Source organism: Heterodontus francisci, unplaced genomic scaffold (assembly GCF_036365525.1).
Source record: "Heterodontus francisci isolate sHetFra1 unplaced genomic scaffold, sHetFra1.hap1 HAP1_SCAFFOLD_500, whole genome shotgun sequence".
Taxonomy (NCBI): domain Eukaryota; kingdom Metazoa; phylum Chordata; class Chondrichthyes; order Heterodontiformes; family Heterodontidae; genus Heterodontus; species Heterodontus francisci.
The window spans coordinates 15,024-41,893 of NW_027142279.1; the positions used below are offsets into that span (position 1 = coordinate 15,024).

A 26,870-nucleotide genomic window follows, 5' to 3' on the forward strand; every position below is an offset into this window, starting at 1 on the left:
ATATAAGACACATCACTATTGAATCCAATCAGGAGAGACTTCTTTACCCAGAGAGTGGTGGGAACGTGGAACTCGCTACCACTTTAAGAAGAATAGCATCGATGCCTTTAAGGGGAAGTTGGGAAAGCACTTGAAAGAGAACGGAATGGAAGGAGATGTGCTGGGGTGAGATGAAGCGTGGGTGGGAGGAGGCTCATGTGGAGCTGAAACACTGGCATGGACCAGACGGGCTGAATGGTCTGTTTCTGTGCTGAAATCTCTATGGAGCTGGGGTGCAGTTCAGACAAGGTCTCACTGAATGGCAGAACAGATGCGAGGATCAAAATGGCCCCCCTCTTGTTCCTAGGTTTCTTTGAACACAGCCTGGGTCTGGTGCAGTTAAACACAGAGGTGACTGGCTCGATCCCTCCCCAACAGTATCGCTCAGTAACCCCATAGGGCAGAAGGGAGACAGCAACCACCTGTCATTACCCATCTCCCACGTGGACAATCCCTTGGCGACTGTGAGCGCCATTGCCCGCTCAGAGCAAACCATTTACAAAGGAGGGGTGCAGCGTCCTGGGTGCCAAAGCCGGGGATGAAATTGCCCAAATCTAGAACAGTCTGGTAAAGCACTCATCGGTGAAATTGCGTGGAAGGACAGCATTGTGGTAGGAATGGTCTGGGCTCATAATCCCAAGATATGAGTTCAAATCCCATCATGGTAGCTGGGGAATTTCAATTCTGCTAATTAGCTCAAAATGTGCAATAAATAGCTAACATCAGCAATGGCGACCTTGAAACTGCGAGAGATTTGTATCAAACTCCATCTGGTTAACTCATGTTCTTTAGGGACGGAAATCTGCAGCCGTTACCCGGCCTGGCCTGCATGCAACTCCAGACCCACAGCAATGTGGTTGACTCATAACCGCTCTCTGAAATGGCCTAGAAAGACATTCATTTGTGTTCAGGAAAGTAGTTCATCGCCACCTTCTCAGTGGCTGTCAGGGATGGGTTACACATAGCAACAGGGAAACAGGAGACTATTTAGCCCACTCGAAGCTGCCACGTAGAGCGAGGAAGCGATTCTGCCCTCTCATGCTGTTGCATAGAATTGGGTGGAGGAGGTCATTCAAATCAGGAGAGCCTGTTGCATTGCAACAGGAGGAGTCCAATTCAGCCCCTCGAGCCTATTACATAGGCATAGTGTGAGGAGTCCATTAAACCCCGGCACATGTTCCGCCATTCAATTAGATCATGGAAGATCTGCACACCAACCCCATTTCCCCATCTTTGCTCAATATCCCTTGATCCCGTTACCCAATAAAATTAATCTAATGTCTACCTGCATATTTTAATGTTGTTTGGAAATGTTGTGCCAAGCGCGTGGGGTAAAACTGAAATAATAGTGGAGAGAAACGGTTTTCTTTGTCGAAATATTCTATTTATTTCTTAACCAGTGAACAAGAAAAGAAAAAAAAATGTAGAAGATCACAAGCGAGCTGTCGATACTGGATCCACTGAGAACCCCACGACAAATAATGGACAATTATGAGCGCATTTTCCATCTGCAATCGATGAGGTGTCTGATACAAATAGTAATAACATTTCTGCATTAACAGAAAAGGGAAAAAAGACATTAATAGTTGCACTAAACAGAACTTGAAGTTACAATTTGTTTACGACTGCTTAATATTATACACAGCTTTACGAGAATTGCACGGAATGAGGGACTTATGTTTCATGGAGAGATCAGCAAAGCTGGAATTGATCGCCTTGGCATTAACAACTGGCTTTTTCAAAGAGCTAGCACTTGCACGATGGGCCAAGTGGCCTCCTTTCGTCCTGTAAGGTTGTATGTTTCTTTATAACGTTTCAAACAACACAGACTAACAATTAATAAACAGACAAAATAAACTGGAAAAGAAGTTTGCACGTTTCTCAAAGCTTCACCTACTGAGACAACAGGAATTTAATACATTGACGAGAATATGAAAGGACTTATTCGAGTGGAAAAGACAGACTGGGGCTTAAAATTTCCTCTGTTCGTTTCCCGCAGTGGTGATGGGTATTTAGGGTTGTCCGCCAAAGTTACGCGAGTACAGCGGGAGTGGTTTAGACGAAATTCACCCCCGAGATATTCACAATAATCGTATTTTCTCTCCCCTTGCTCCCTCGTGTGTTCTGCTGCTTATCCATCTTTTGAGTTAATTAATTTGCGACGATCAGTCAAACCTTTTGCTGTAAGACGTCTGGTATATGATAAAAAAAAGAGGGCGTTATTATCGTCATGGAATTATGGACTGATACAGAACAGAAGGAGGCCATTCGTCCCGCGTGCCTATACTGGCATTTTGAAAGAGCTGTCCAATTAGTCCCATTTCACAGTTCTTTCCCCTATAGCCCTGAGACTATTCCCTCCCCCACTACCTCAACCCCCTCAAACAAGTATTCATCCAATTCCCTCTTGAAAGTTACTACTGAATCAGCTTCCACCGACCTTTCAGCCAGTGCATTCTCAACCACAACAACTCGCTGGCTCAAAATATATTTCTCACCTGCCCCTCTGCTCCCTTGGCTAATCACCTTACAGCTGTGTCCTTGGTTGGGCAATCCTGCTGCCTCTTTGAAGCTGTTACCCCATTCGCTGTCCTATCCAAACCCTTCATCATTGTGCACACCTCTATTAAATCTCTCCTTAACCTTCCCTGATCCAAGGAGAACAATCCCAACTTCCGTATTCTCCTCACATCACTGAGGTCCCTCAACACTGTTACCGTTCAAGTAAATCGCCCCTTCACCCTCTCCAATGACTCGACATCACTGTCCTGAGCAGATCATCATGTGCATGAATAATCGAGACGAACCATGCACATGCTCTTTCCTGCTCATGCATTCCTAACCTTTCATATAAAGTCTTGTAAAGTTACAATAAGTTCAATTATTTTCCAAGGGAAATTCCAGAACATTGACAATTGTGTTCAACTGGATTAAATTGGTTGGTTAGTGTTGTGGGCGCAGGAATGAATGGAAAGTGAATTGGTGTATTCCATCTGCGTGCAATAGGAATGCAAAACTAGGGCTCGTGAATATCGGATAGTCACTCGTAATTTCAGTCTGGAATTCAGGAGAAACTTCTTTACCCAGTTTCATCATTACAATACCTATGTTAAGAACTTCAGTAATTTTAATCTTACCTTAGTTTTCCAAGCAATTGTTGAGATGAAAATTGTATAAAAGATGCTTTTGCAGATGAGGATCAGGTATGTCAGTTTTGCTGTTGCCATGCTTTGGATTTTCGCCTCTGTAAAATAAATGTAACAGAAAATGTTGCACTCTCTGTTCTCTCAAGGCAAGAAATGCTACTGCGTGAAAATGTCATGTGTGTCAGTGAAGCAGCCCAATGTAAGGGTCGAGCTGCGAAAGCAGAACTGATCTCCCTTTGACGCAAGGAGCCCTGGGGTATTCCTTACTCCAAATGGAGTTCAGCAATATGGCCGATCTGAATTGGGGCCGCTGTAACTTATGTGTCAGCTATGGCTCACGTATGTATCAGCTCTAGCTGAGTGGGTAACGCTCTCCTGTCTTCAAGACCCAGTCCAAAGACATGAACCCCATAATCCAGACTGACTCTCCCAGTGCCAGTAGACAGCGTGTGTGCTGCACTGCAACTTTGGAGGAACCTTCTTTGAGATGATGTGTTAAACTAATTTAACCTCTGGGAAGTGGAACTGTCCCTCTTATCTCCACGCCAGATTCACACTATGAACTCCCAAGGAATTGTAAGTTTTAAGACAGGTGTACACAGCTCCCTCCCCTCCCATCCCCAGGCGTCCCCTCTCCCTCATCACAGGGCAACATATTTCCCTGAGGTCGTGAACCCAAGAGGACCGTGAGGTTATATCATTCGACTAGGCTGGTCTCGAAATTCCAACGGCCTTTCCCTCCCAGAGGAGTTTTCTCATCAACTCGTTGTGCATGATAGTATGTATAACTGTAAAACTACAGCTTGGAAATGTTGAAATGAGTATATACATGAAATGTCTGACACAGTAATAATTCCAGAATTATTGGTGAATATTTTTTGAGTCATGGAGTCATTACAGCACTGAAAGAGGTCATTCGGCCCATCGAGTCCATGCAGGATCTCTATAGAGCAATCCAATCAGTCCAGCTCTCCCCTTCCATCTCCATTCCCCTGCAAGTTAATTACCCTCAACAGTCCGTCCAGTTCCCTTATGAAATCATTCATTATCTCCATTTCCACCACCCTCGTAGACAGTGACTTCCAGGTCATTACCACTCGCTGCATAAAACACTTCTTCCTCACATCCTCCCCCCCCCCACCCCCCACTGCATCTTTTTCCCAAAGCCTGAAAACAGACAGAGACCCCCACCCCAGACCTTGTGCCAGCAACTCATGGGGACAACTTTTCTTTGTCTACCTATTGTAAACCTGTCATAATCTTGTACAAAACTGTCAAATAGCCCCTCAATCTCCTTTTCTCCAAGGAGAAGAACCCAGGTTCTCCAATGTAACTTTGTAGCTAAAATTCCTCATCTCTGGAACCATTGGGGTAAATCTCCTCTGCACCCTCTCAAGGACCTTCACCTCCTTTACAAAGTGTGGAGACCAGATACAGATAGAAGCAGATAGATATTCACCTTTACTTATACCGCACATTTCTGGGAAAAGAAAGAAAAATCAATAAACATTCAGCATCAGAATATTTTATGAAATCACTGTGTAAATGTAGATTATCACAATTGAGTCCCGCACTGTACTCTAATATATTGAGAGTCATTTTAATTGAGTGTTTAACCATATCTTCCCCTTTGCACTACAATATTGTTCTATTTCATGAATTATTTAATTATTTATTGACTTACTGATACATCTACTTGCTTATTCGTACTTTCATAAGAGCACAGGTACTATATAAATGCAACTTTCTGATTTCTTTGAAGCTGAAATAAAATGGTATTGGTCTCACTAGTGTGCTTACCTGCTTTGACAGCTAATGTTGAACTGCTTGTTGTAGGCACTGATTCGTTAGTGTAGAGATCTACTCTGCACTCAACGTTCTTGGACCGAGCCCAATCTAGGGCGTCGAATCTCAGCCGGCTGCTGATGCTGTAAGATGTATTTTCTTTTGATAGGATGGCATTGAGATCAGTGTGAATGTTCGTGTCATTGGCATCTTTCTCCTTGCCATCGACAAGCCAGTGGATCTTGATGTTGTCGGGGTAGAAGTCGCTTACGAGGCAGACCACAGTGGCTTTTTTCTTTTCTCTAATCTCTTCGGGAGAGGGCTCAAAGACAGTAACTTTGGCAGGCCTAATCGTATCGTTTTCGCCTGCAGGAAAAGTAAATGGAGAGAATATGGATGAGTATGAAACCCGTCTTGAGAATTTTAAACCACCAAACAATATCAACCTTTCAATTCTAGCCAGAGCAGTTAATTTTGTGCCAACTCCAGAATAAACCTCTCTGTTTCCCGAACACCGATCAGTCATAAAACGTAGAATCAGTTTGCAACCTCGACCTGCTTTTGTACATTTTAACCCAAAGTGGCAGAAACTGATCATCTCAACCTCTTAGTCATTGAGTGAAGTACAAGTCTGTCTCACTATGAAAGAGGTTCTCCTGTCTATCTGAAAAGTGTTACCCTGAACTCTGGGCCAGCCTGTTCTCAATAACCAGGCTATCACTCACCTTGTCCCATTATCTAGAGCCCTTTCCTATCAGGGAAGTTATGGGGAACATTTCTAAAGCTCTGGTTCGGAAACAACTAGAGTTTTGCAGCCACTTCTGATCACCACATTTGAGGAAGGTTGTGAGTGTCCTTGAAAGGGTTCAGAGGATATTTAACAGAATGGTTCCAGGGATGAAGGATTTTAGCTACAAGGTTAGGTTGGAGAAGCTGGGATTGTTCTGCTTGGAACAAAGGAGATTGAGGGGAGATTTGATGGCAGCGTACAAGATTATGACGGATTTAGATAAGGTAGACAAAGAAATGCGTCACCTATTAGTTGTTGGTGCAAGGACCAGAAGAGACAGATTTCTGGTGCTGTGCAAAAGATGCAGGGGGATGTGAGGAGGGACACTTTTATGCCACGTGTGGTAATGACCTGGAACTCGCTGCCTACAAGGGTGGTGGAAGCGGAGACAATGAATGATTTCAGAAGGAAATTGGATGGACACTTGAGGCAAATTAACTTGCAGGGCCACAGGGATAGAGCGAGGGAGTGGGACTGATTGGATTGCCAGACAGAGAGCTGGCATGGACTCGATGGGCGGAATGGCCCCCCTGTGTGCTGCATTATGATTCTAATCCTACTCTTGTCTCTTCCCCCAAATGTAATATTTAATAATTAGTGCTACCATAAACTCACACATGAAAGGAGGGGACCATTCGGCCTGTTGTGTGAATTCCAGCTCTTTGGTAGAACTAGCCAATTAATCCTACTCCCCACCCTGTTCTTCTCACATAACCCAGTAAACTATGTACCTTCAAACTCTCTCTATTTCCCTTTTGAAAGCTACTATTGAAGTGAAGCTACTATTGAATCTGCTTTCAGCACCATGTCAGGCATTACATTCCAAATCACAACAACTCGCTGTTTAAACAAAATATTTCCTCATCCCCCTTTTTTTTGCCAACGACCTTAAATCTGTGTCCTTCTGGTTACCGAACCTCCTCCCACTGGAAAAAAAGGTTTCTCCCTTTTAACTCTATCAAAAGCCTTCCTGAGTTTCAGCACCTCAATTAAAATTTTCCCTGTACCTTCTCTGCTCCAAGGAGAACAATCCCAGCTTCTACAATCTCTTCACGATATCTGAAGTGCCTCAACTCTGGAACCATTCCAGTCAATCTACTCTGCATTCTCTCTGGGGACTTAACCTGTATTCCAAAGGGTGGCACCAGGATGGAATACAATGCTGCTACTGAGGCCTAAACAGTGTTTTATAAATGTTCATGATAACAGCTTTGCTTTTGCCCTCTGTGCCTCTGTTTACAGAGCCAAAAGGATTCAGTGTGCATTTTGATAGCCTTTTGAACCTGCCCTGCCACCTTCATAGATTTATGAACATACATCCCCCTGGTTTCTCTGTTCCTGCACCCAATTTAAAATTGTACCGTTTGAGAAACAATGTATTGGCTCAAAGAAAATAAGGGGAGTGTGTCCGAGCCAATATTTATCCCTCATTCAGCACTTCACATCCACCATTTCCGGTTATCTGGTCATTTAGTGCAATGATGCTTGTGGGATCTTGCTGTGCGCATTTTGGCTGAAACCTTTCCCTACATTACAACAGTGACTACACTCCACAGTCAGTTCTTTAACTCTAAAGCTCTATGAGCGTAATATTGCGAAAGAAATACCTGAACAGGTTTGGGTTTACAGTCAAGACTCTGTGAGAATGCCATGAATATTAAAATGATACAATCATTAACATAATGACTGATGCCTAATTTTGTTACATTTTTGTTCTGAATATTGAACCAATGGAGATTTCAGGAGACTCCTCTTCACCCAGAGAATAGTGAGAATGTGGAATTCGCTTTTTTTTTTGACTCGGAGGTAAGAGTGTCACCACTGTGTAACTTCACTGAAATACTTAAACCCAAGCTGTATTTTGAGAACTGGTCTCTTTCTCAACCAGTTGAGCTGCAATTGACAGATGCAGTTTGACAATGGTGCGTCTTTACCAAGCACTCGTTCGTTTGGTACCTTTGCTGCAATACACGAAAGTGCCTTGCGCACGTTGCTGTCCAAAATCTGCCTGTTTGCAAAGGGGCTGAACGCAAGTTTAATTTTGGTCTTAACAATTGTACTTTTATTGGGACTTCCTCCCTCTGGGATTCGCCACGCTGTTGTTTGTCTTCAATTAATTTTCCCTTTATATTTTGTCTGCTTTTCCTGGTTACTTGCGAATGTGTCTTTATTTTAAGAATAAGTTTAATAAAACAACACTGATCCCCCCTTCGCCTTCTCTGCTCTAAGGAGAACAATCCCAGCTTCTCCCATTTCGACACACAAGTGAAACCTTCCCATGTCTGGTACCATTCTAGTAAACATCTTCTGCACCCTCTCTATGGCCTTGACATCCTTCCCAAAGTGTGTTAGACACGAATTGGTCACAATACTCCAGGCGAGGCCTACCTGGTGATTAATAACAAAAAAAAATTGCATTTATCTAGCACCGTTGATGCAGTGAAAAATCTCAATATAAGAGCAACTCAGACAACAACTTGATACCGAGTTATCGAAGTAGATATTAGGGACAGGTGACCTGTCAAAGAAGTAGGTTCTAAGATGCTTCTTAAAGAAGGAGAGAGGGAGAGAAGCAGAGGTGTTTAAGGAGGGAATTCCAGGGTTTAGGGCTCAGGCAGCTGAAGGCACAGCCGCCAATGGTGGGTTCGAGGGAGGGGAGGATGCACAAGAGGCCAGAATTGGAGGAGCACAGAGAAATCATCATGGTTTCTTTTAGGTCCAGAGGAAGTTACAGAAATAAGGAGCCACCGCCTCACTGACAGAACAATGCACGAATCCCGCGTAAATGTCCCCTACACGTGAAATGAATCCTCGTGTTCATCTGCTAAAATCCCTCCCCACAATTAGAGAACTGCATCCGTATAACAACAGCAGACCTCTGTCCATCCATCATTAACTGAGACCTCTTGTACTGTCAGCTACTCACCTGAAACGCTTAGCTTCGTGCCCCCTCCAGAATACTGTTCATATCCTGAAGCACCATGCTGCAACACTACACTAAAACTAACAAGAGTGTCTCTCCCCTCTAGAGGGATGGAGTTGGCGCTGGGGATTTTACATCGAAATGCATTGTAATTGCAACGATCTAACCAAAGTTCTATATAAGTTTCATGTAACTTCTGTGCTTTGGAATGCTAGCTAATCCCCTCCAAAAAAGCCCTGTGCTTTGTTTGCTGTTATTATTGGATATTAGTCAATATTAAAGATGCAGACAAGTACTATGTCGCACTGCATCAGAGGATACCAATTAGAATTAAGCCTTCAGGTTGCTCAATCTTCTGCGAACACCCAGAGCTTCTTGCTGCTTCACCATAACCCTACATTTGTTAGCCTTCAAGTATGCATCAAATGCATTGTTTGAGCTATTTTCAGGCAGTGCATTCCACATGACAACAATTGGCTGAGTAAAAGCCAATACTCATCTCCCTCTTTGTTTCTTTTGCCAATCACAAATCTGTTCTCTTTGCTTACCGACCCTTCTCCCAGCAGAAATGAGTTATTCTTATTTACTCTATTACAAAACATATGATTTTGGACATTTTGAATATGATATTAATTCCCACCTTAACCTTCTCTTCTCTGAGGAGAACAACCCCAGTTTCTCCAGTATCTCCACACAATTGAAGTCATTCATCCCTGGTACCACACTGGCAAATCTTCTTTAACCTTCTCTGCTCCAAGGAGAACAATATTCAGCTTTTCCAGTCTCTCTACAAAGCTGAAATCCTTTCTCCCTGGTATCAATCCTCCCACCACCACTTAATCTTCTCTGCTTTATCCTACTTGTTTTCAGAATACATCTTGCTGAAATATTGCGAAATAAATATAATAATTATTACGATAATTTGGTAATAAGTGGGGCAACGAGGGAAATCTGGGTAGCAGGGTCAGACATACAGCACTGTGCAGTTATGTACTGGAGTGCAATGCCATGGGTAAATATACAACTAATTTAATTGACGCACTCAAAACGTTACATTTTTTAAAACTTACCCAACACTGTTAATTTGGAACCGGGGCCAAAATGAAAGTTAGTAGTTACATCCACAATGCTACATTCCGATCAGAAAACTAGGATTGCCTAACAGTTCCCGTAGACTGCCAATGCAGGAGCTTGTTCCCTATATTTATTTAGTATGCCAAGAAAGCAAGTAGTGAAATTGTTAAACTGTTTGGACATTGCCACGTACCTCTCACTTTGAATTCTGATTTGAAATAGTGTTTCAGCATAAATGTAAGTCAATTCCTTATGCACTGAATTTAGTTATTTTCTTGAAGGAAGACTAGGTGAGTTTGCCATTTAGTATCTAATCTTCTACAATCTTGACTAGATCTAGTCTTTGTTTATTACATTCAATCATTTTTGTTGGGTCAGTGTGTTAAAGGTTATGGGACCAAAGACGGTAGCTGGAGCTAAGATAAAACTCAGCCATGATTTAAGTGAATGGTGTAAGAGGCTCAAGGGATGAATGGTCCTTTGTGGCTTCTTGTGTTTGATTGGAGTCCTTTCAAAATCGTTGACTCGGGTTTGCATCTGTTATAAACTCGACAGTGGCCCTTCCTGAGTTCAGCCATTAAGATAATCACTACTAGTTGAGCCTTGCCTCTCTGCTTTTACATTGGTGAAGATTAATGCTTTTACATTGACCACTGGGGGGACACATCGCTCGGTTTTACATACCCAGAACTGTTAATCTTGTCCCATCGCCAAAGCGGAGAGGTGTGCTGTTTCCAGAACACAGTGTTACAAAGCAGTATTAAAACTGCTGGGGACCAATGATTACACGATACTTCATCGAATGCTCTGACACCTTTGAACAATTATCATTCAACCAATTGCAATGTGTAGATTTGTCTGTCCTTTTCTCCACCATTCCATTTTAAAGCAGAGAAATTATGGTAAAATTTGCTTAGACGTTCTTGGAGCTCTGTGCACAGTTCTGGTCTCCATATCCCTCGGTTAGACCACACTTGGATCACTGTGCACAGTTCTCGTCTTCATACATATTTACCTATCAGGAAAGACTGAATAGCCTTTATGATAGAGAAGAGAAGGCTTAGAGGTGACCTGAAAGAGGCGTCTAAGATTATGAAAGGGTTGGGGGGTTCCAGAGGGTAGACACAGAGAAGTCTGGTAACGTTGTCTTTGCAAAATTGTGCATCTTGGGATTCAAATTTACTCAAGTTTTCCAGTACGTGGCCAGGTTTGTGAGTTTTGGCAGAATTACGAAGCAATGAATGAACACTTAGAGCGAATTAAATTTGAATATTGAGATCTATTCTTGTTTACCTACCTAGAACGTAATCCCAGAGCCAAAGTAAGAGATCGAGGTCCCAGCTGAACACAATGTCACAGGCCAGTTGTAAAACTACCAGGGCCCTCAGTTAGGCCTGAGCTGGAGTCTCGTGCCCAATTCAGGGCACCACACTTTTGGAAGGATGTCAAGGTCTTGGAGAGCGTGCAGAGAGAGATTTACTGGAATGGTCCTAGAAATGAGGGACTCAGTTATGTGGACAGACTGGAGAAGGTGGGATTGTTCTCCCAGAGAAGGTGAAGGAGAGATTTAATAGTTGATTTCAAAGCCACGAAGGGCTTTGTTAGAGTCAGTAGGGGGAGACTGATTCCACTGGCCGGAGATTTCACAACCAGAGAACATAGATTTAAAGCAATTGGCAAACGATCCAGATGTTTATTGAGGGGGCCATTTTTTTGCACAACGACTTGTTATGATATGGAATGCATTACCTGAAAATGTGATAGATACTGATTGCATATTGAACTTCAAAAAAGAATTGGATCATAGTTCAAAAAGGCGAAAATTGCAGGGCTGTATAGAAAGAAAAGGGGTGAGTGGGGCGAATTGGAGAACATTTCCCAACAGCCGACTCTAGTAAGATGGGCCGAGTGGTATTCTTGTGTCCAACATGCATATTTGTCGAATTATTTCCATCAACTGTTTTTTTTAGAAGTCTGTCCCATTATCAACAGTGAGCATTCATTCCAGAAGATCACTGCTTCAGGACGTTAATCATAACAAGCTGAACAAACTCTGTTTAAGAATGGGATTGAATTTTATACGGATGAAGGCAAAGCACAATCTTCTAAAACAAAATCGAAGCGGTCATTTTTATTAATTAGTGTGAGGTTAACAATTTTATGCGGCAACAGCTCAGAATTGTTGACTTAATTTTGGCTGCAAGCCCATAAAGTATGGATTGACAAAAGTATTAGGGTCATGTCTTTACAGCCATGTCTATCCTGGATTCTACTCCACCCAATAACCCTCCTGAGAAAAGAGCCTGAGGAATGTCTCCCAATTCCAAAACAATTCAGCCAATCACAAGAAGGCATTTCCACCATAACATTCTACGTTAGACAACCCAATGCACTTCTCTGTCGGTTTAATGTCACACAGCATTTTCTACATTTTTGAAAGGATAATAAGATTGTCGATGTGCTGGTTGATAATTCGAAAACTGGACAGTAATGGGAAACTACAGAATATGATGATAGACTATCCCATCTTCTTTCTTTTGGGCCTACTTATCTCGAGAGACAATGGATACGCGCCTGGAGGTGGTCAGTGGTTTGTGAAGCAGCGCCTGGAGTGGCTATAAAGGCCAATTCTGGAGTGACAGGCTCTTCCACAGGTGCTGCAGAGAAATTTGTTTGTCGGGGCTGTTGCACAGTTGGCTCTCCCCTTGCGCCTCTGTCTTTTTTCCTGCCAACTACTAAGTCTCTTCGGCTCGCCACAATTTAGCCCTGTCTTTATGGCTGCCCGCCAGCTCTGGCGAACGCTGGCAACTGACTCCCACGACTTGTGATCAATGTCACACGATTTCATGTCGCGTTTGCAGACGTCTTTATAGCAGAGACATGGACAGCCAGTGGGTCTGATACCAGTGGCGAACTCGCTGTACAATGTGTCTTTGGGGATCCTGCCATCTTCCATGCGGCTCACATGGCCAAGCCATCTCAAGCGCCGCTGACTCAGTAGTGTGTATAAGCTGGGAGTGTTGGCCGCTTCAAGGACTAGTTAGACAAACAAAGTCTTTAACATTTACAGACCCAAAACTGTGAGCTTGGTCCCTTGGCCAAAATATAATGGTTCGGTCTTTCCATAACACAGTGTTACACTCCCATTACAAAACTATTACCCTCCAGACAACCTATTGCACCAGGAGGCGGCCATTCAGCCCCTCTACCCTGCTCCTCTATTCAAAGGCTGATCTGTACCTCACTTCATTTACCATTCTAATCTCGATATCCCTCGATAACCTCCCCAAACAAAGTTATTTCCATCTCAATTTTGTCAGGTCTAATCGCCCTCCAGGATTCACAGCTTTTTCTTGAAGAGGGAGTTCCAGAGATCTTTTACAATCAATTATTATCATGTACTTTTACTACGGATTCCTCTGCGAGAGGTGAAATCAGAGGGTTTTCCATCAAAATATCTGATGTTCGACATCCCAGTACGGCTTTAGTTTCACATAAAAAGCTACAATGAGATTCTTGATATTCCCATTGATAACTAGAATAATGGAGAGTTGTGGGCAATCACAGAATATAACAATAGACCAACAAATGGCTTTATCAAGTTTGACTATCCCAGTGGATAGTGAATGGAACAATTTAACAATAGTGTTACTCTAAAAGAGAAGCAAATTAATCTCTTTTAAAGGCAGGCTGGAGATTGGGTCAAATCATTAACTAAACCCTCGCCACTCCCCATTGGAGGCAACCTAATAGCAATTAAACTGTAAAATGAATACAATGGTGTAACCGTTCACCTACCGAAAACTACTATCTTGGTCCCATCGCCAAAAGTATAATCGTAGTTATTTGAGCACAGTGATGCCTGTCAGTTTTAAAACTCCCATCTAGTTAGAAATGCTAAAATGCACCGTCTTCGAAATGATGTACTCAAATTGTAGATTTACATACTATTAATGTGTGATGTAAAGACAGCGGCAATGCACCCTAGATATTGGACAGGAGAACAAAAGGTTAGTTATAGGGCCTGGTGGAGGTTACAGAGACAGCGAGATTTGTCGGGATTGGAGGATGTTACAGGGATAAGGAGAGTTATAGAGGCTGGAGGCGGTTACAGGGATAGGGAGACAGCGAGGCCTTGGGGTGAGTTGAAAACAAAGGTGAAAGATGTTTAAACCAAGATACTGCAGGTTCTGCTGCCAATATAAATCGGCGAGGTGATCCTGTGACCGAGAACATGATGTATTTTAGAGCATCTAATTTCGTCTGAGAATCTCAAGGATCCTCATTGACGAAAACAACAAAAGCTTCAGTTCTGTGCTCACCTAAAACAATCAATTTTGTCCCGTCACCGAAGTAATACAGAGTATTTCCTGTACACAATGTTACATGACAATAGTATAACTACAGGTCGAAGAGCAATGAAGCTGGTGCACTGATGCAAAACTTCACACACAATGCACTGGCGATTTGACTCTTTATGTCAAGGACATTATAAGGTTAATTAGAAATTCAGTGTGAGGAATAGAATGGGAAGTTCGTTACTCAGACAGTGGTGATAAGTTGGAATGCACTACCACAGGGAATGGGTTGAGGTGAATTGTGGAGATGCTTTCAAGGTGTAAGTTGGAAAAAGACATGGGAGAGAAAGGAATAGAAGATTAGATGAAGTAAGGGTGAGAGGAGGCTCGTGTGCAGTTTCACCACTGGCTTGCTTACGCACATTCTATATAATTAAATGTAATTATGATGTTTTATTTCACTCATTCTGGGGGAAGAACGATGACAGCATTTTTTGGAAACAAATAATCTGCCCTCTGAGAAAACGGTTCACAAATCTGCAACTCCCTCCCTGACAGGACTGCAGAAAGACCTACACCCCATTGAGTGCAGGGGCGATGGTTGCAAAGTGATAATGTTACTGTGCTAGTAATGTTCTAGTTCAAATCCCGAGGGTAGCTAGAGGAATTTAACTTCAACTGATAAATGAAAGTTTGGTTTAACTGCATGAAACTATCGTCAATTGTCAGAAAACCCCGCCTGTTGTCATATAAGTGACTTCAGACTTCAGTTGACTCTCAACTGCCTTCTGAAACAGCAAACCACCCAGTCCAAGAGCAATTAGGGTTGGCCAACAAATCTTGGCCTTGCCAGCGACGCCCATATCTGATGAAAAAAAATGAGCTAGCAAACCACTCAGAGGGCAATTCGGGATGGGCAATAAATTCTGGTCCACATTCCACGTATTAAAAAAAATCTTTCCCTGTGCATCTTAGTATTTTCCATGTATTCTGGCTTTTATGCACATTGGAAATGTTGCCTGAAATTTTTTTGTTACTTGTCAATGCAACATTTCAGTTGCAAACTGAAACTCAGAAACAGCGTGAGTGACAATCATTTTTTTTCAAAGAACGTCCAACTCACCCAACACAGTCAGTTTAGTCCCGTCGCCAAAGAAATACTCGTAGCTTCCAGAACACAGTGTTTCAGCCCTGTTACTAAACTATACTGGTCCCTGAAAGGTTGCCGAATATTTGAGTGAATAATACAGCTCTTGTTTGTTTGTCCAAAGTAAGCTAAATGGGAGAAATTTTCCCTTCTTTAAACACGAAGACAGTTCAAGAATCAGTCTTTCTCCCCCTCTCACTCTCTGTCCCTGTTTGGGCGCGACCATATTTTAAATGCATTGGAAAAATGTCTTTCACCAATGAACCCGGAGCCTTAAACCTCTTTCCGACCATTTCAGACAACGTGCATTCTCAGAGTTGGTCTAACATTCCTGGACTCACCTGTCACAAGTAACTTGGTACCGCCTCCGAAGTAATATTGATAGCCAGAACACAGTGAGAGACCCTTGTAACAAAACCTCAGAAGGCAAGGTGCAGGTCTTGCCGATATCATACTTGGACCCTGTCCTCGAAAGCGTTTGTAGATCACATCTCCTTAATTTATATATCTCCCAATTTACATTTGTGGCTCAATGAACAAGCTCATAGAATCATAGAAATATGCAGCACAGAAGGGGAGACCATTCGGCCCGAAGGTCCTGTGCTGACTTTATGAAAGAGTTTTCCCATAGTCCAGTATATTTCCCTTCGAGTAACTATCCAATTCCCATTTTGAAAGTCACGACTGAACCAACTTCCACCACCATTTCAGATGTGCCTTCCCGATCACAGTAACTACCTCTGTGGGAGAATGTCTCTTCATCCCGCCTCTGGTCATTTTTGTCAATTGCCTCAAAACCTGTGTCCTCTGGTTACCGACCCTTCTACCAATGGAGACAGTTTCTGATTATTAACTCGATCCAAAACCTTCATTAATTTGAACACCTCTTTTCAATCTCCCTTTAACCTTCTCTGTTTAAAGGAGAACAAGCCCAGGTTCTCCAGTCTCTACAACTATCTGAGGTCCCTCATCTCTGGTACAATTCTGGTGAATCATTTCTGCTCCCAATCTAAGGCCTCGACATCCTTCATAAAGTGTGGTACCGAGAACCGAACACAACACTCCAGCTGGGACCTTACCAGTGATTTGTAAATGTTAATCCTCACTTCCTTACTCAACTCCTCGTGAATCTTTAATCAATGATGGTGCGTTCCAGAATCATCAACTGGTCATTCCAAACATCTAGTCTCTTTTTTTAACCTAGCTCTCTCGCTATCTCACTCCTCGCATTAAACCGATAGAGTAACATTAGGGGCAGTGGTAGGCCATTCAGAGTCTGCTTTTCCAGACAGCTATCACTTGTTGATTTCCACACACACAATCGGTCATTGTTAAGAAACGGATGGCACCTGAATAGGGAATATGATTAGCGTTATCGTCATATATTAATCTTGTAAATTTCAATCAGACTATACCATATCAGACCGTGCGGAATGATTCTCACTGACGCCACGTTAATCAGTTACCTAAAACCACGAGGTTTGTGCCATCGCCAAATGTATAGTCATTGTTCCCTGACACAATGTTACACAGTTGTAACAAAGCTAGGGAATCTTTAACTCTCTACACGCCGGTTAATTAAGCACAGTTGCATCATTTTGTATTGGGTGGCATTTATTACCCCGCCCTTTCCCTCTTTACCTCTTTTTGTCATTTCTTTTGTCTTTGTCTCTACCTCTCCAAACTTTTTCTCTCTAATTCTCTGTCCCCTTTTGCCTGCATTTTGCTCCCAATCTGTCTCTCTGCAGATATGGTTTGCCTCCCTAACCTTCCTCCATTTCCACCTCGCCATTCCCCTATGTTTATTTGTTTTAACTCTTGCTTCGCTACTCTTTGTTTTTTCTAAAGTTTACGTTCTCTCCCCTTTCTTCAAACTGACGGGAGCAAACCGGCCGACAGTTTTAATACTTACTGAGACCACTGATATGTTTCAACAAATATCTCACTCACCCAGGACTGTTAACTAAGTGCCGTCTCCAAAATATGATAGCTGGGTATTTCCTGCACCCACATCATCATGTGACAACACGAAAACATTCCTCAATAGCGCCCTGCCAGTTTTCAGTGTCCATCTCATTAATATTTGATATTGCCCTTTGACTAACATGAGCTGACCATCCAACAAAGTACACCCATAAAATAACCTGGTGGGGAGGTGGGGAAGCGGGGGCTTGACCATTAAAGCTAGCAACATTCACAGTACCGTCTATCTATCCATCTGTGAATATGTTAGATGTCCACAGATACAGTGCTTATAATACAGGAAGATTTTACATGGAGTTCTTCATAATTATTAATTAACTTCGACTCACAAGTTGGGGACCAGATAGCTCCAGTTGCCTAACGTGCCAGTTAGAAAAACGCTTACAGAACGGATTCATTTCTCACCGTGTCTGGTGAAGGCAAGGGGTAGCCTCCTCATAGGCACTCCTCCCCATTCATGCTCCTCTCTCCTGCTGGAGAAAAGGAGCAGAGAGCCAGTCCATCAGATGACCACCAGCCTGCACAGACAAGATGAACCCAGCATCCCTGGCTTCATTGAATGAAAGTCTAACTCACCCAATACTGCTGTTAGAGCCGAACCGTCCCCATAATGTCAAGGCTGGTAGCTCCCGCCTGCACTATACTAAACAACAGTACCAAAACACACCTTTGGATAGACAGATACACCGACAGAAAAGTAGCTACGTAGATCGATAAACATAAAGATGGATACACAGACCGATACATTGTGGATGATGGAACAATAGATGTTTATATAGATGCTAACGTACCTAAAACAGTTAACTTGGTACCAGCTCCGAAGTAGTAAATATCAGAAGAGCACAAAGCTAAATCCCTGTATCAAAACCTCTCACCTCTCTCTGATTCTTGTCCTGAAGGAGTCTTTCACAACTAGAAAGAACCTACAGGAGTATTGGCACAAAGGAACATAGAAATACTGTAGCTGGAGTAGGCTATTCAGCCCGTCGAGCTTGTTCTGACATTCAGTGAGGTCATGACTCATCTGTATTGTAACCCCATCAGCCTGTTTGTGTTCCAGACCCTTTTCCTAACAAGGCTGTATCATTCTCAGATTGGGAAGTGACAATTGACCCTGTGGCCTCAGCAGTTTCTCAGGGTGGAGAGGCCCAGATTTCCGCCACCGTTTGTTCAGTTATGTCCTTTCTGGCATCACCCCTGAACGGCCAAGCTTTAATGTTAAGCTAATGCTCCCCTCCACCCTCACCCTTGTTCTGGGCTCTGACACCCGCGGAAATTGCAGCTCTATCTACCCGATCGAATCCTCTCATGATCTTAAACACATCAGTTGGATCAATCCTTAATCTCCAATGCTCAACATCTCTAAGCAACCTGCCCCCACAATTTAATTCCGGCATGATTCTGGTAAATGAGGAAAGATCATTCGCAATCTGCCCTGGACTTTCAGCTCACGTTCCCTAGGCCGTTCAATGTGCATTCTACACCCAGTCTCGATTCACAAATTTAAAAAATCCCTTTTGATATTTCTCATCCATTTAAACGCTTCAGGTTAATGGGGAATACATCAAATCATATCGACACTTCAGCACCGAACCAGACCATTCAGCCCACTACATCCTAGCCGATTAAATGCTCCACATTATCCTTCTCACACCCTCTTCATCTCACCCCATCAATAGGTCCTTTTATTCCTTTCTCCCCCATATGTTTATCCAGCTTCCCTTTTAAAAACATCTCTGCTATTTGCCTCAGCCCACTCCCTGTGGTAGTGAATTCCACATTCTTGCCACTCTCTGGTTGAAAAGGCTTCTCCTGAATTCCATATTGGATTTATTAGTGACTGTCTTATATTGATGGTCCCCTGGTTCTGGTCTCCCCAACAAGTAGAATCATCTTGCCTCTGTCATAATCATAAAGACCTCGATCAGGTTATCCTCTCTGCCTTCTCTTTTCTAGAGAAAACAGCACCAGCCTCTTCATTCTTTACCTGTAGTTATATTCTCTCCGTTTTGGGAGCTCACTTGTAAATATGTTTTGTTTTGCTCTATCCAGTGCCTCTGCTTTTTTAATCATATGCAGAACAGAACGGCATACTAAAGAACTGAATCTGACAGTTTTCGTTCTGTGTCTGTGTCCTCTTGTTCTGCTCTCATTTGCAGCTACAATTGCCGTTTGCACTGTTTATTTTAGAGACCCTCCCTTATGTTCCACTCAAACCCCTTTCCATCCAGTGACATGAATTCAGCAGTTGTAGGTCTCCCTTTGTAAGCTCAAGAGTCGAAATTAATTCACCAAATTCCCATATTTTCACTCCCTCGACCACCCCACGTGAATTCCCAAATTGAATCAACTTTTCCAGCATTAGGAATGCATTCACTCACCTAAAACCACCAGTTTGGTCCCATCTCCGAAATATGCTTCTCCAGCATTACACAATGGTATGGGGCTGTCGCAAAATCCCCCTCAAGTCTAGATTGTTAAGTCTGTTCCATTGAAGTTCTGACTGTGTCAATGGCCTGTAAAGGTCGTTGGAACATGGGGACAGGAGGTGGCCATTCAGCCCTTCGTACCTGTTCCACCATTCAGTTAGATCAGGGTTGTTCTGAACCTTAACTCCATCATCCCACCTTGCTTCTGTAAACCTCAATACTTCTGTTTAACAAAAATCAAACAATCTTGGATTTGAACTTATCAATTGACCCCCAGCCTCAACAGTATTTTATTTGTTGTGGGGGGTTCGGGGAGAGTTCCTGATCTCACCCCTGAACGGCTCGAATTGAAATTGTTCTGGATTCCCCCCAACCTGAAGAAGCAGTTTCTCTCTTTCTATCCAACACCTCAAGCACCTCGATTATATCAACTCTTAATGATCTAGGTTCAAGGGACTGTCAGCTTAGTCTGAGTAACCAGTCCTCATGATTTAACCCCTTTCTGCATCTAATATCTGAACTTACTCCCCGCGATTTTATAACCGCATATAGACCTCGATGTTGATCTGATAGGAAGAACAGAGTCCCTTACCGAAAACTGTTAACTTGGTCCCGTCGCCGAAGTAAGCTATGTTTCCTGCACAGTGGCCTAAACCCAGTCATGAACTGGCCCGGGAACTGTTACCCTTGCAGCTGAACGGGTCTGTGCTTGGGCGGTTTTCCGTGGAACACATCACCAAGCGGGTGTCCCGTTGGACTGGTCTTTGCGAACCAGAAGGAAGGGCCAGTGTCGTCCCGGGGAGAGAAATACCGCGCCAAAGTGACATACGGACGCTTGTGGCAGGAGGGAAATTAGGCGCAATTCTCGGCGGTCATGAGACAGATCTAACCGACTGACTAACTCGTTAAACTGTCCGGGGTTGGGGGGGGTGGTGGTGTGGGAGGGGGTGCAGTAAGCTGTGAATGCACACAGCTACACATGAAGGTAGAGAGAACAAAAGACCCCATTATCTTACCTAACACCGTCAGTTTGGTGCCGGTCCCGAAATTGTGTGGTGCTGTCTGGGCACATCAGCAAATCATGTTACATCAACCCGGTCGAAAACGGTTTGCTACAAGTGGGCTGCTCAGCGTTTAGGAAGCACTGGTCAAGACAATCAGGAGGCACAAAGCAGCTTACAGCCAATGAAGCAGTTTGTTTAGGAAGTGGTCACCACAGGGAGACAGAGCAACTGATATTGTACCAAGGAAGTCCCATCAAACAGCAGTGAGATTAATGAGCAGATCATTGTGATGTTGGTTGAGGGATCAATATTGGTCCCAAGACACCGGGGTGGTGTTTCAGGGGTTGAAGAGTAACCAGTTTTCACACAAATAACACAGTTATTCGCTTTTCCAGAGGAATGCTCTAGGTTATAAAGCTGGACCATTCTGAGGCATCTACAAGATTGAAAGGGCCCAGCTCCCGCCATAATCCAGAGGAGATGTTTATTCGTTTACTCTGTTGCCACTGCTCTTCTGCTGATCTTCCTCGAGGTGTGTAGAGCGAGGTTTTTGTACGGAGGCTGCATTGGATTCTATCACAGTGTCCCCCCTGTCCCCACGGTGATAGACACTCATACAAGAAAGAACGCGAATTTTGCAAGGCCCTGCTTCTTCAAAGACTCCCGAGGGCTTCACTTGGTGAAGTCAGTTGAGATTGAGCTGCTGAAAGTTTTTTAGTCCTTTGGACCAGAATTAAAGGCCGTTCATTCCGTCTCAAAACTGTTAGCAGGAACAGGAGGTGGCCATTCCGCCCCTTCACAGCCTGCTACACAGGTGCAGCAAGAGGCCATTCAGCCCCTCTAGACCTTGTTACACAGGAAGAAGAGGAGGCCCATTCAGCCCCTCTTGAGCTGCTTACACAGTAACAGGCCCATTCATCCACTCAAGCCTCCTTCCTTTCCTCTACTTCCTTCCTTCCTTTCTTTCCGTCCTTCCATCCTTCCTCCCTTCCTTCCTTTCATGGTTTTTTTCTTGCTTGCTTTCTCTCTTTCTTTCTCTCTCTCCATTCCATCTCTCTGTTGCACCCCTTCTCCCCTTCCCCCTCCCCCATCCCTTACCCGCTTCATGATCTGCATTCTCTCTTCTACAACGTGCAGGACCTCAGGACATACCGGCCACGGGACCTCAAACAGAAGCCACTTACTCTAGACAGTAAATCGTTCACACTGCTATCTCTTATCTTATCACTCAGAGAGACCCATGTCTGCCAAACTAGTGCAAGTTTCCCAGGTGTCGTGTTGATGTGCGCAGTGCTGTTATCATTCCTGCAGATCTCATTGCACACCAACCCCCATCGCCATGCACCTGACATGAGGGAGAAAGGAATAGAAGTTTAGATGGTGTAGGGGGGGTGGGGGGGGAGAGGAGGCTCATGTTCAGTATCACCACTGGCTTGATGACACATTTCTGGGGGGATTCGAGCAATGTTTGAAAATGAATAATCCGCCCTCTGAGAAAATGGGTCAAAAAAGGAACTTCCTTAAAAACACTGTGGAAATACCTAAAACACATTGAACGCAGGCGTGACGCTAGCAAAATGATAATGTTGCTGGGCTAGTAATCCTGCAGCCCGGGCTAGTGTTCTGGTTGTGTGAATTCAAATGGCCGCAGATGGGATTTAAATTCAGCTGATTCATAAAAATCTGTCAGGGTGCCATGAAACTGTCGTCGATTGTCATAAAAACCCATCTCCCATCTTATATGGGACTCCAAACCTGCAGCATGCAGTTGACTGTTAACTGCCCTCTGAAATTGCAAAGCACTCAGTTCAAGGGCAATTAGGGATGGGCAACAAATGTTGGCCTTGCCATCGGTGCCCACATCCCATGACAAGAATAAAAACATGGCCTAACAAACCACTCAGAAGGCAATTATGGGTGGCCAATAAATGCATCCCAGCACGAATTAACAATGACTTTTCCTGTTCATTTTTGTCTGTATTTTGCTCCCTATCTGTGTCTCTCTGTATATGGTTGCCTCCCTAGCCTTCCTCCACTCTCCACCTCGCCTTTCCTCTATGTTTAATTGTTTTAACCTTTGCTACTTTACTGTAATGCTTACGGTTTATTTTTACAAATTTCATGTTCTCTCCCCTTTCTTCAAACGGAAGGGAGCAAACTGCCCAACAGTTTCAGTGCTGATTGAGCCCACTGATATATTTCGACCAATATTCTACTCACCCAGGACCGTTAACTTCGTGGCATCTCCAAAATATGATGGATGGTTACTTCCTGCTCCCACATCACCATGTCACAACATTCCTCAATAGCGTCCTGCTAATTTGCATTGTCCCGATCATTAATATTTGATATGGGCCTTTGAGTGACACAGGCCAAAGTAAACTCATAAACTAACCAGGGTGTTTGGCAATTAAAACTATCAACATTCCCAATACTGGCTTTCCATTAATGTATGGACCAGTTAGTCAGATGTCCACAGAAACAGCTCTGACAATACTGGACAATTTTACTTGGAGTTCGTCATAATTATTAAGTAAGTTGTGCATGCAGGATGGGGACCGAATAGTTCAGTTAGCTGGATGGCTCACGTGTGATTCAGAGCAATGTCAACAGCAGGGGTTCAGTTATCGTCTTGGTCAAACTAAAGAAATGGGAAACCGCCTTACCTACCTTTTTCCCTTGTCATTCTCATCTCTCCTGCTGGAGAAAAGGAGCAGAGATCCATGGACGGAACATCTGCATGACACAGGCAATAGGAACCCAACCATCCTGGCTTAATCGAATAAACATCTAACTCACCCAAAACTGTTAGAGTCGAGCCTTCCCCAAAATGTAGAGTCTGGATGTTCCCGCCTACACTATACTAAACAACAGTACCAAAACACAGCGTTGGGTAGACAGGTACAGTCTCAAACAAGTAATGTATCGATATCTAAACACATGGATGGATGCACAGATACATGTGGAAAGATCGAACAATGGATATTTGCACATTTATGTAGATGGGATATTGCCTAAATCTTCGATCCAGTTCCGAGGTATTAATATCAGCAGAGCAAAAGCTAACTCCCTGAATAAAACCTCTCACCTCTCTGTGGTTCTATCCCAAGAGAGCCTTTCACAACAATGGAGAACATACAAGTACAGGAATATTGGCTGACTGCAGCACAGGAGCGTAAATTGACTGTTCAGCCCTTCGAGTGGGTTCCGACATGCAAAAAGAACATGTATGTTAGTATCGTCAAGGTGGATGGAAAGAAAGGTGCAGAGCTGAGTGGTTAAGTGCACAGCTCTCAATGGTGGATCGATGGAAATCGGACAGTCCAGAATTTCAGGATCACAAAGATCTCGGAGAGTTGTAGAGGCTGGAGGAGGTTACAGAGATAGGGAGTGTTGTAGAGGCTGGAGGAGGTTACAGACATAGGGAGGGTGGTAGGGGGCTGGAGGTGGTTACAGACATAGAGAGGGTGGTAGTGGGCTGGATGAGGTTACAGGGATAGGGAGGGTTGTAGGGGGCTGGAGGAGGTTGAGGCCATTTTTATTAACTCATTCATGGGATGTGGGCGTCACTGACAAGGCCAGCATTTGTTACCCATCCCTAGTTGCCCTTGACAACTGCGTGGCTATTTCAGAAAGCAGTTACGAGTAAAGCAAAATAGTTAATAGGTAGAATGAGGTAGAAGTCGTGTTTCAGCTATACAAAGCCCTGGTTACACCACATCTGGAGTTCCTCTGAGCATTTATGGGCACCAGACATTAGGAAAGATATGCTGGTCTTGGGGCAAGTGTAGTGTAGATTAAACAGACTGATACCTGGACGCCAAGGGTTAAATTGCAAGGAAAGATGACACATTTCCTATTCTTTGGAAAAGAGAAGGTTAAAGGGTGGTTTGAGCAAAGTTTTCAAGATATTAAGGGGAATGCATGATGTAGATAGAGAGAAACGATCTCCATTAGTTGTGCAGTCTAGATCTACGGGACAGAGTTTAAGAATTAGAGCCAAAACTTTTCAGGCATGAAATTAGAAAACATCTTTTCACATAAAGGATGGTAGAAGTTTGGAACGCTCTTCTGCTGGAACAATTGTCAATTTTCAATCTCAAATTGATAGATTGTTGTTAACCACAGCTATTAAGGGATTATGGGGCAATGGGGGTAGATAGAGTTAGGTCACAGATCAGTCATGATCGCATTGATTGGCAGAACAGACTCGAGGGGCCGAATGGCCTACTCCTGCTCCTGTGTACCAATGATCCTATGTTCCTGTAACTTTTATTTAAACATAGAGTCAGCATTCTGCTTCAGTTAGAGTGTCCCAAATTCTGACAACACTGAGTGAAAAGGAATCTAGTAATTGTCCTTGTAGATCTTTTGTCAATGATTTTAAATATCTGACCTTTGTTTATTGACCCATCCACCAGTGGAAAGAATTTCCCCTTCAAGTATTTGTCCAGTCCCCCTTTTGAAAGTTACTATTGAGTCTGTTTCCACACCCTTTCAGGCAGCGCATTCCAGATAACAACACACCGCATAATTGTTTTATTCATCATATCACCCCTGTTTATTTCGTCAATTACCTTAACTCTGTGTCCTTTGCTGACCAACGAGCATTGGAAATTGTTTCTGAGCACGTACTGTGTCCAAAGCCTTCATTGCTTTGGACACCTCTGTCAAATCCCCCCTTACCTTTCTCTGCTCTAGTCTCTAGACGCAACTGAAGCCCCTCATCACTGGAACCAGTCGTAGAAATCATTCGTGCAACCGCTCGAAGGCCTTGACATCCATCCTAACATGTGACACTCACAATTCTCCAGCTGGGACCCAACCAGCGATTCATCGAGGTTCAGCTTAACTCCCTTGCTCAACTCCTCGTCAATCCTTCATCAACGAAGGTGCTTTCCAGCTTCCTAAACTCTTTATTCTAAATCTATTGATCGGCAGGTATTTGTCCCTGTACCTCACTCCTATCATCAACTCGCATTACGCCGATTTAGCCACATTAGGGACTGGATTAGGCCATTCAACCTCTGATATCACATGTCACTTATCACATGTCGATTTCCACATGCACAATACGTCTCTAGTTTGTTTCAGGAAATATTCCATATGGGGCTCGGAAGTAATGCATGGAGTCTGAACACGAATACAAGGTGTATGTTTATATATAAGGTCCTCAGTTCCGCCCTCTGATTTCACTTTACTTTAAAGAGCTAATTCGACTCTATATCACTTACCTAAAACCATGAGCTTTGAACTGCCCCCAATGTTGCCTGGAACACAACTTGCGTTTCTTCAACTCGATACACAATAGTTAATGAACATAGTTGGAACATTTTGTATTGTGTTAAATTCATTATTCCACCCTATTGCTCTTTATCTTATATTCTGTTACAATTGATCTCCTCGTCTCTGTCTCTTTTTTATTGTTTTAAATCTAATTTCCCATCTCCCTCCAGTTCTGTCTGCTGTTTGCTCTCCATCTGGAGTTAAGAAGAATGGGAGATGGTCTTCTGGGAAACTCTAAGATTCTGAGGGCGCTTGAAAGGTTAAATGCAGAGAGGATGTTCCCCTGTAGAACTTAAGGGCGCAGTTTCAGAATGAGGGGTCGCTCATTTAGGACGGAGTGGAGGAGGAATGTCTTCGATCATGGAGTCGTGAATCTTTGGAATTCCCTACTCCACAGCGCTGTGGAGGCTGAGTCCGTGAATGCATTCAAGACTGAGATAGAGAGCGGAGCCAAGGAATATGGAGAACAGGTAGGAAAGAGGGATCGAGGCCAACATCAGATCAGCCATGATCTCTGGTTGCAAATTCCTCTCTCACCAGCCCTCCTCCAATCTCCTACATTAAGCAATTTACATTCTTGCTTCTTCAATGCAATGCTTACTCTTTTGCCTGTTTTCACATTCTCTCTCCTTTCTTTAAATTGAAGAGAGTAAACTAGTCGACGTTTGCAATGCTAGTAAGAGACATATTTTGACGAACATCTCACTTACCCAGGACTGTTAATTTAGAGCCATCTCCAAAATACACAAGGCTGAATACTCCCTGCTCCCACATCATCACCTCACATCACAAAAACATTCCCCAACTCTCTTCTGGAAGAAAAGAAATTCACTGCCCCATTCCTTAATATTTGATAGTGGCCTCTGGTTAACGCAAGCTAACTGTAAGTTAATGTAAACTCGTGGACTAACCAGGCAGTTTGCAGTTATAACTCTCAGAATTCCCAAGACTGTCTGCCCCGTCTAA

General features: G+C 43.5%; 1 protein-coding gene across 1 annotated transcript in view; it reads right to left on the reverse strand.

The window, feature by feature from the left end:
* Positions 1-1,401: 1,401 nt before the first annotated feature.
* Positions 1,402-26,870, reverse strand: part of LOC137366903 (uncharacterized) — a 43,326-nt gene continuing 17,857 nt past the window's right edge. Inside the window, exons 9-12 of the mRNA XM_068028460.1 lie at positions 4,986-5,336; positions 4,645-4,665; positions 3,177-3,283; positions 1,402-2,231 (exon numbers count right to left, since the gene is read on the reverse strand). Coding sequence (XP_067884561.1) covers positions 2,205-2,231; positions 3,177-3,283; positions 4,645-4,665; positions 4,986-5,336 — 506 coding nt within the window. The 3' untranslated portion in view covers positions 1,402-2,204. The remainder of the gene's footprint in view (positions 2,232-3,176; positions 3,284-4,644; positions 4,666-4,985; positions 5,337-26,870) is intronic.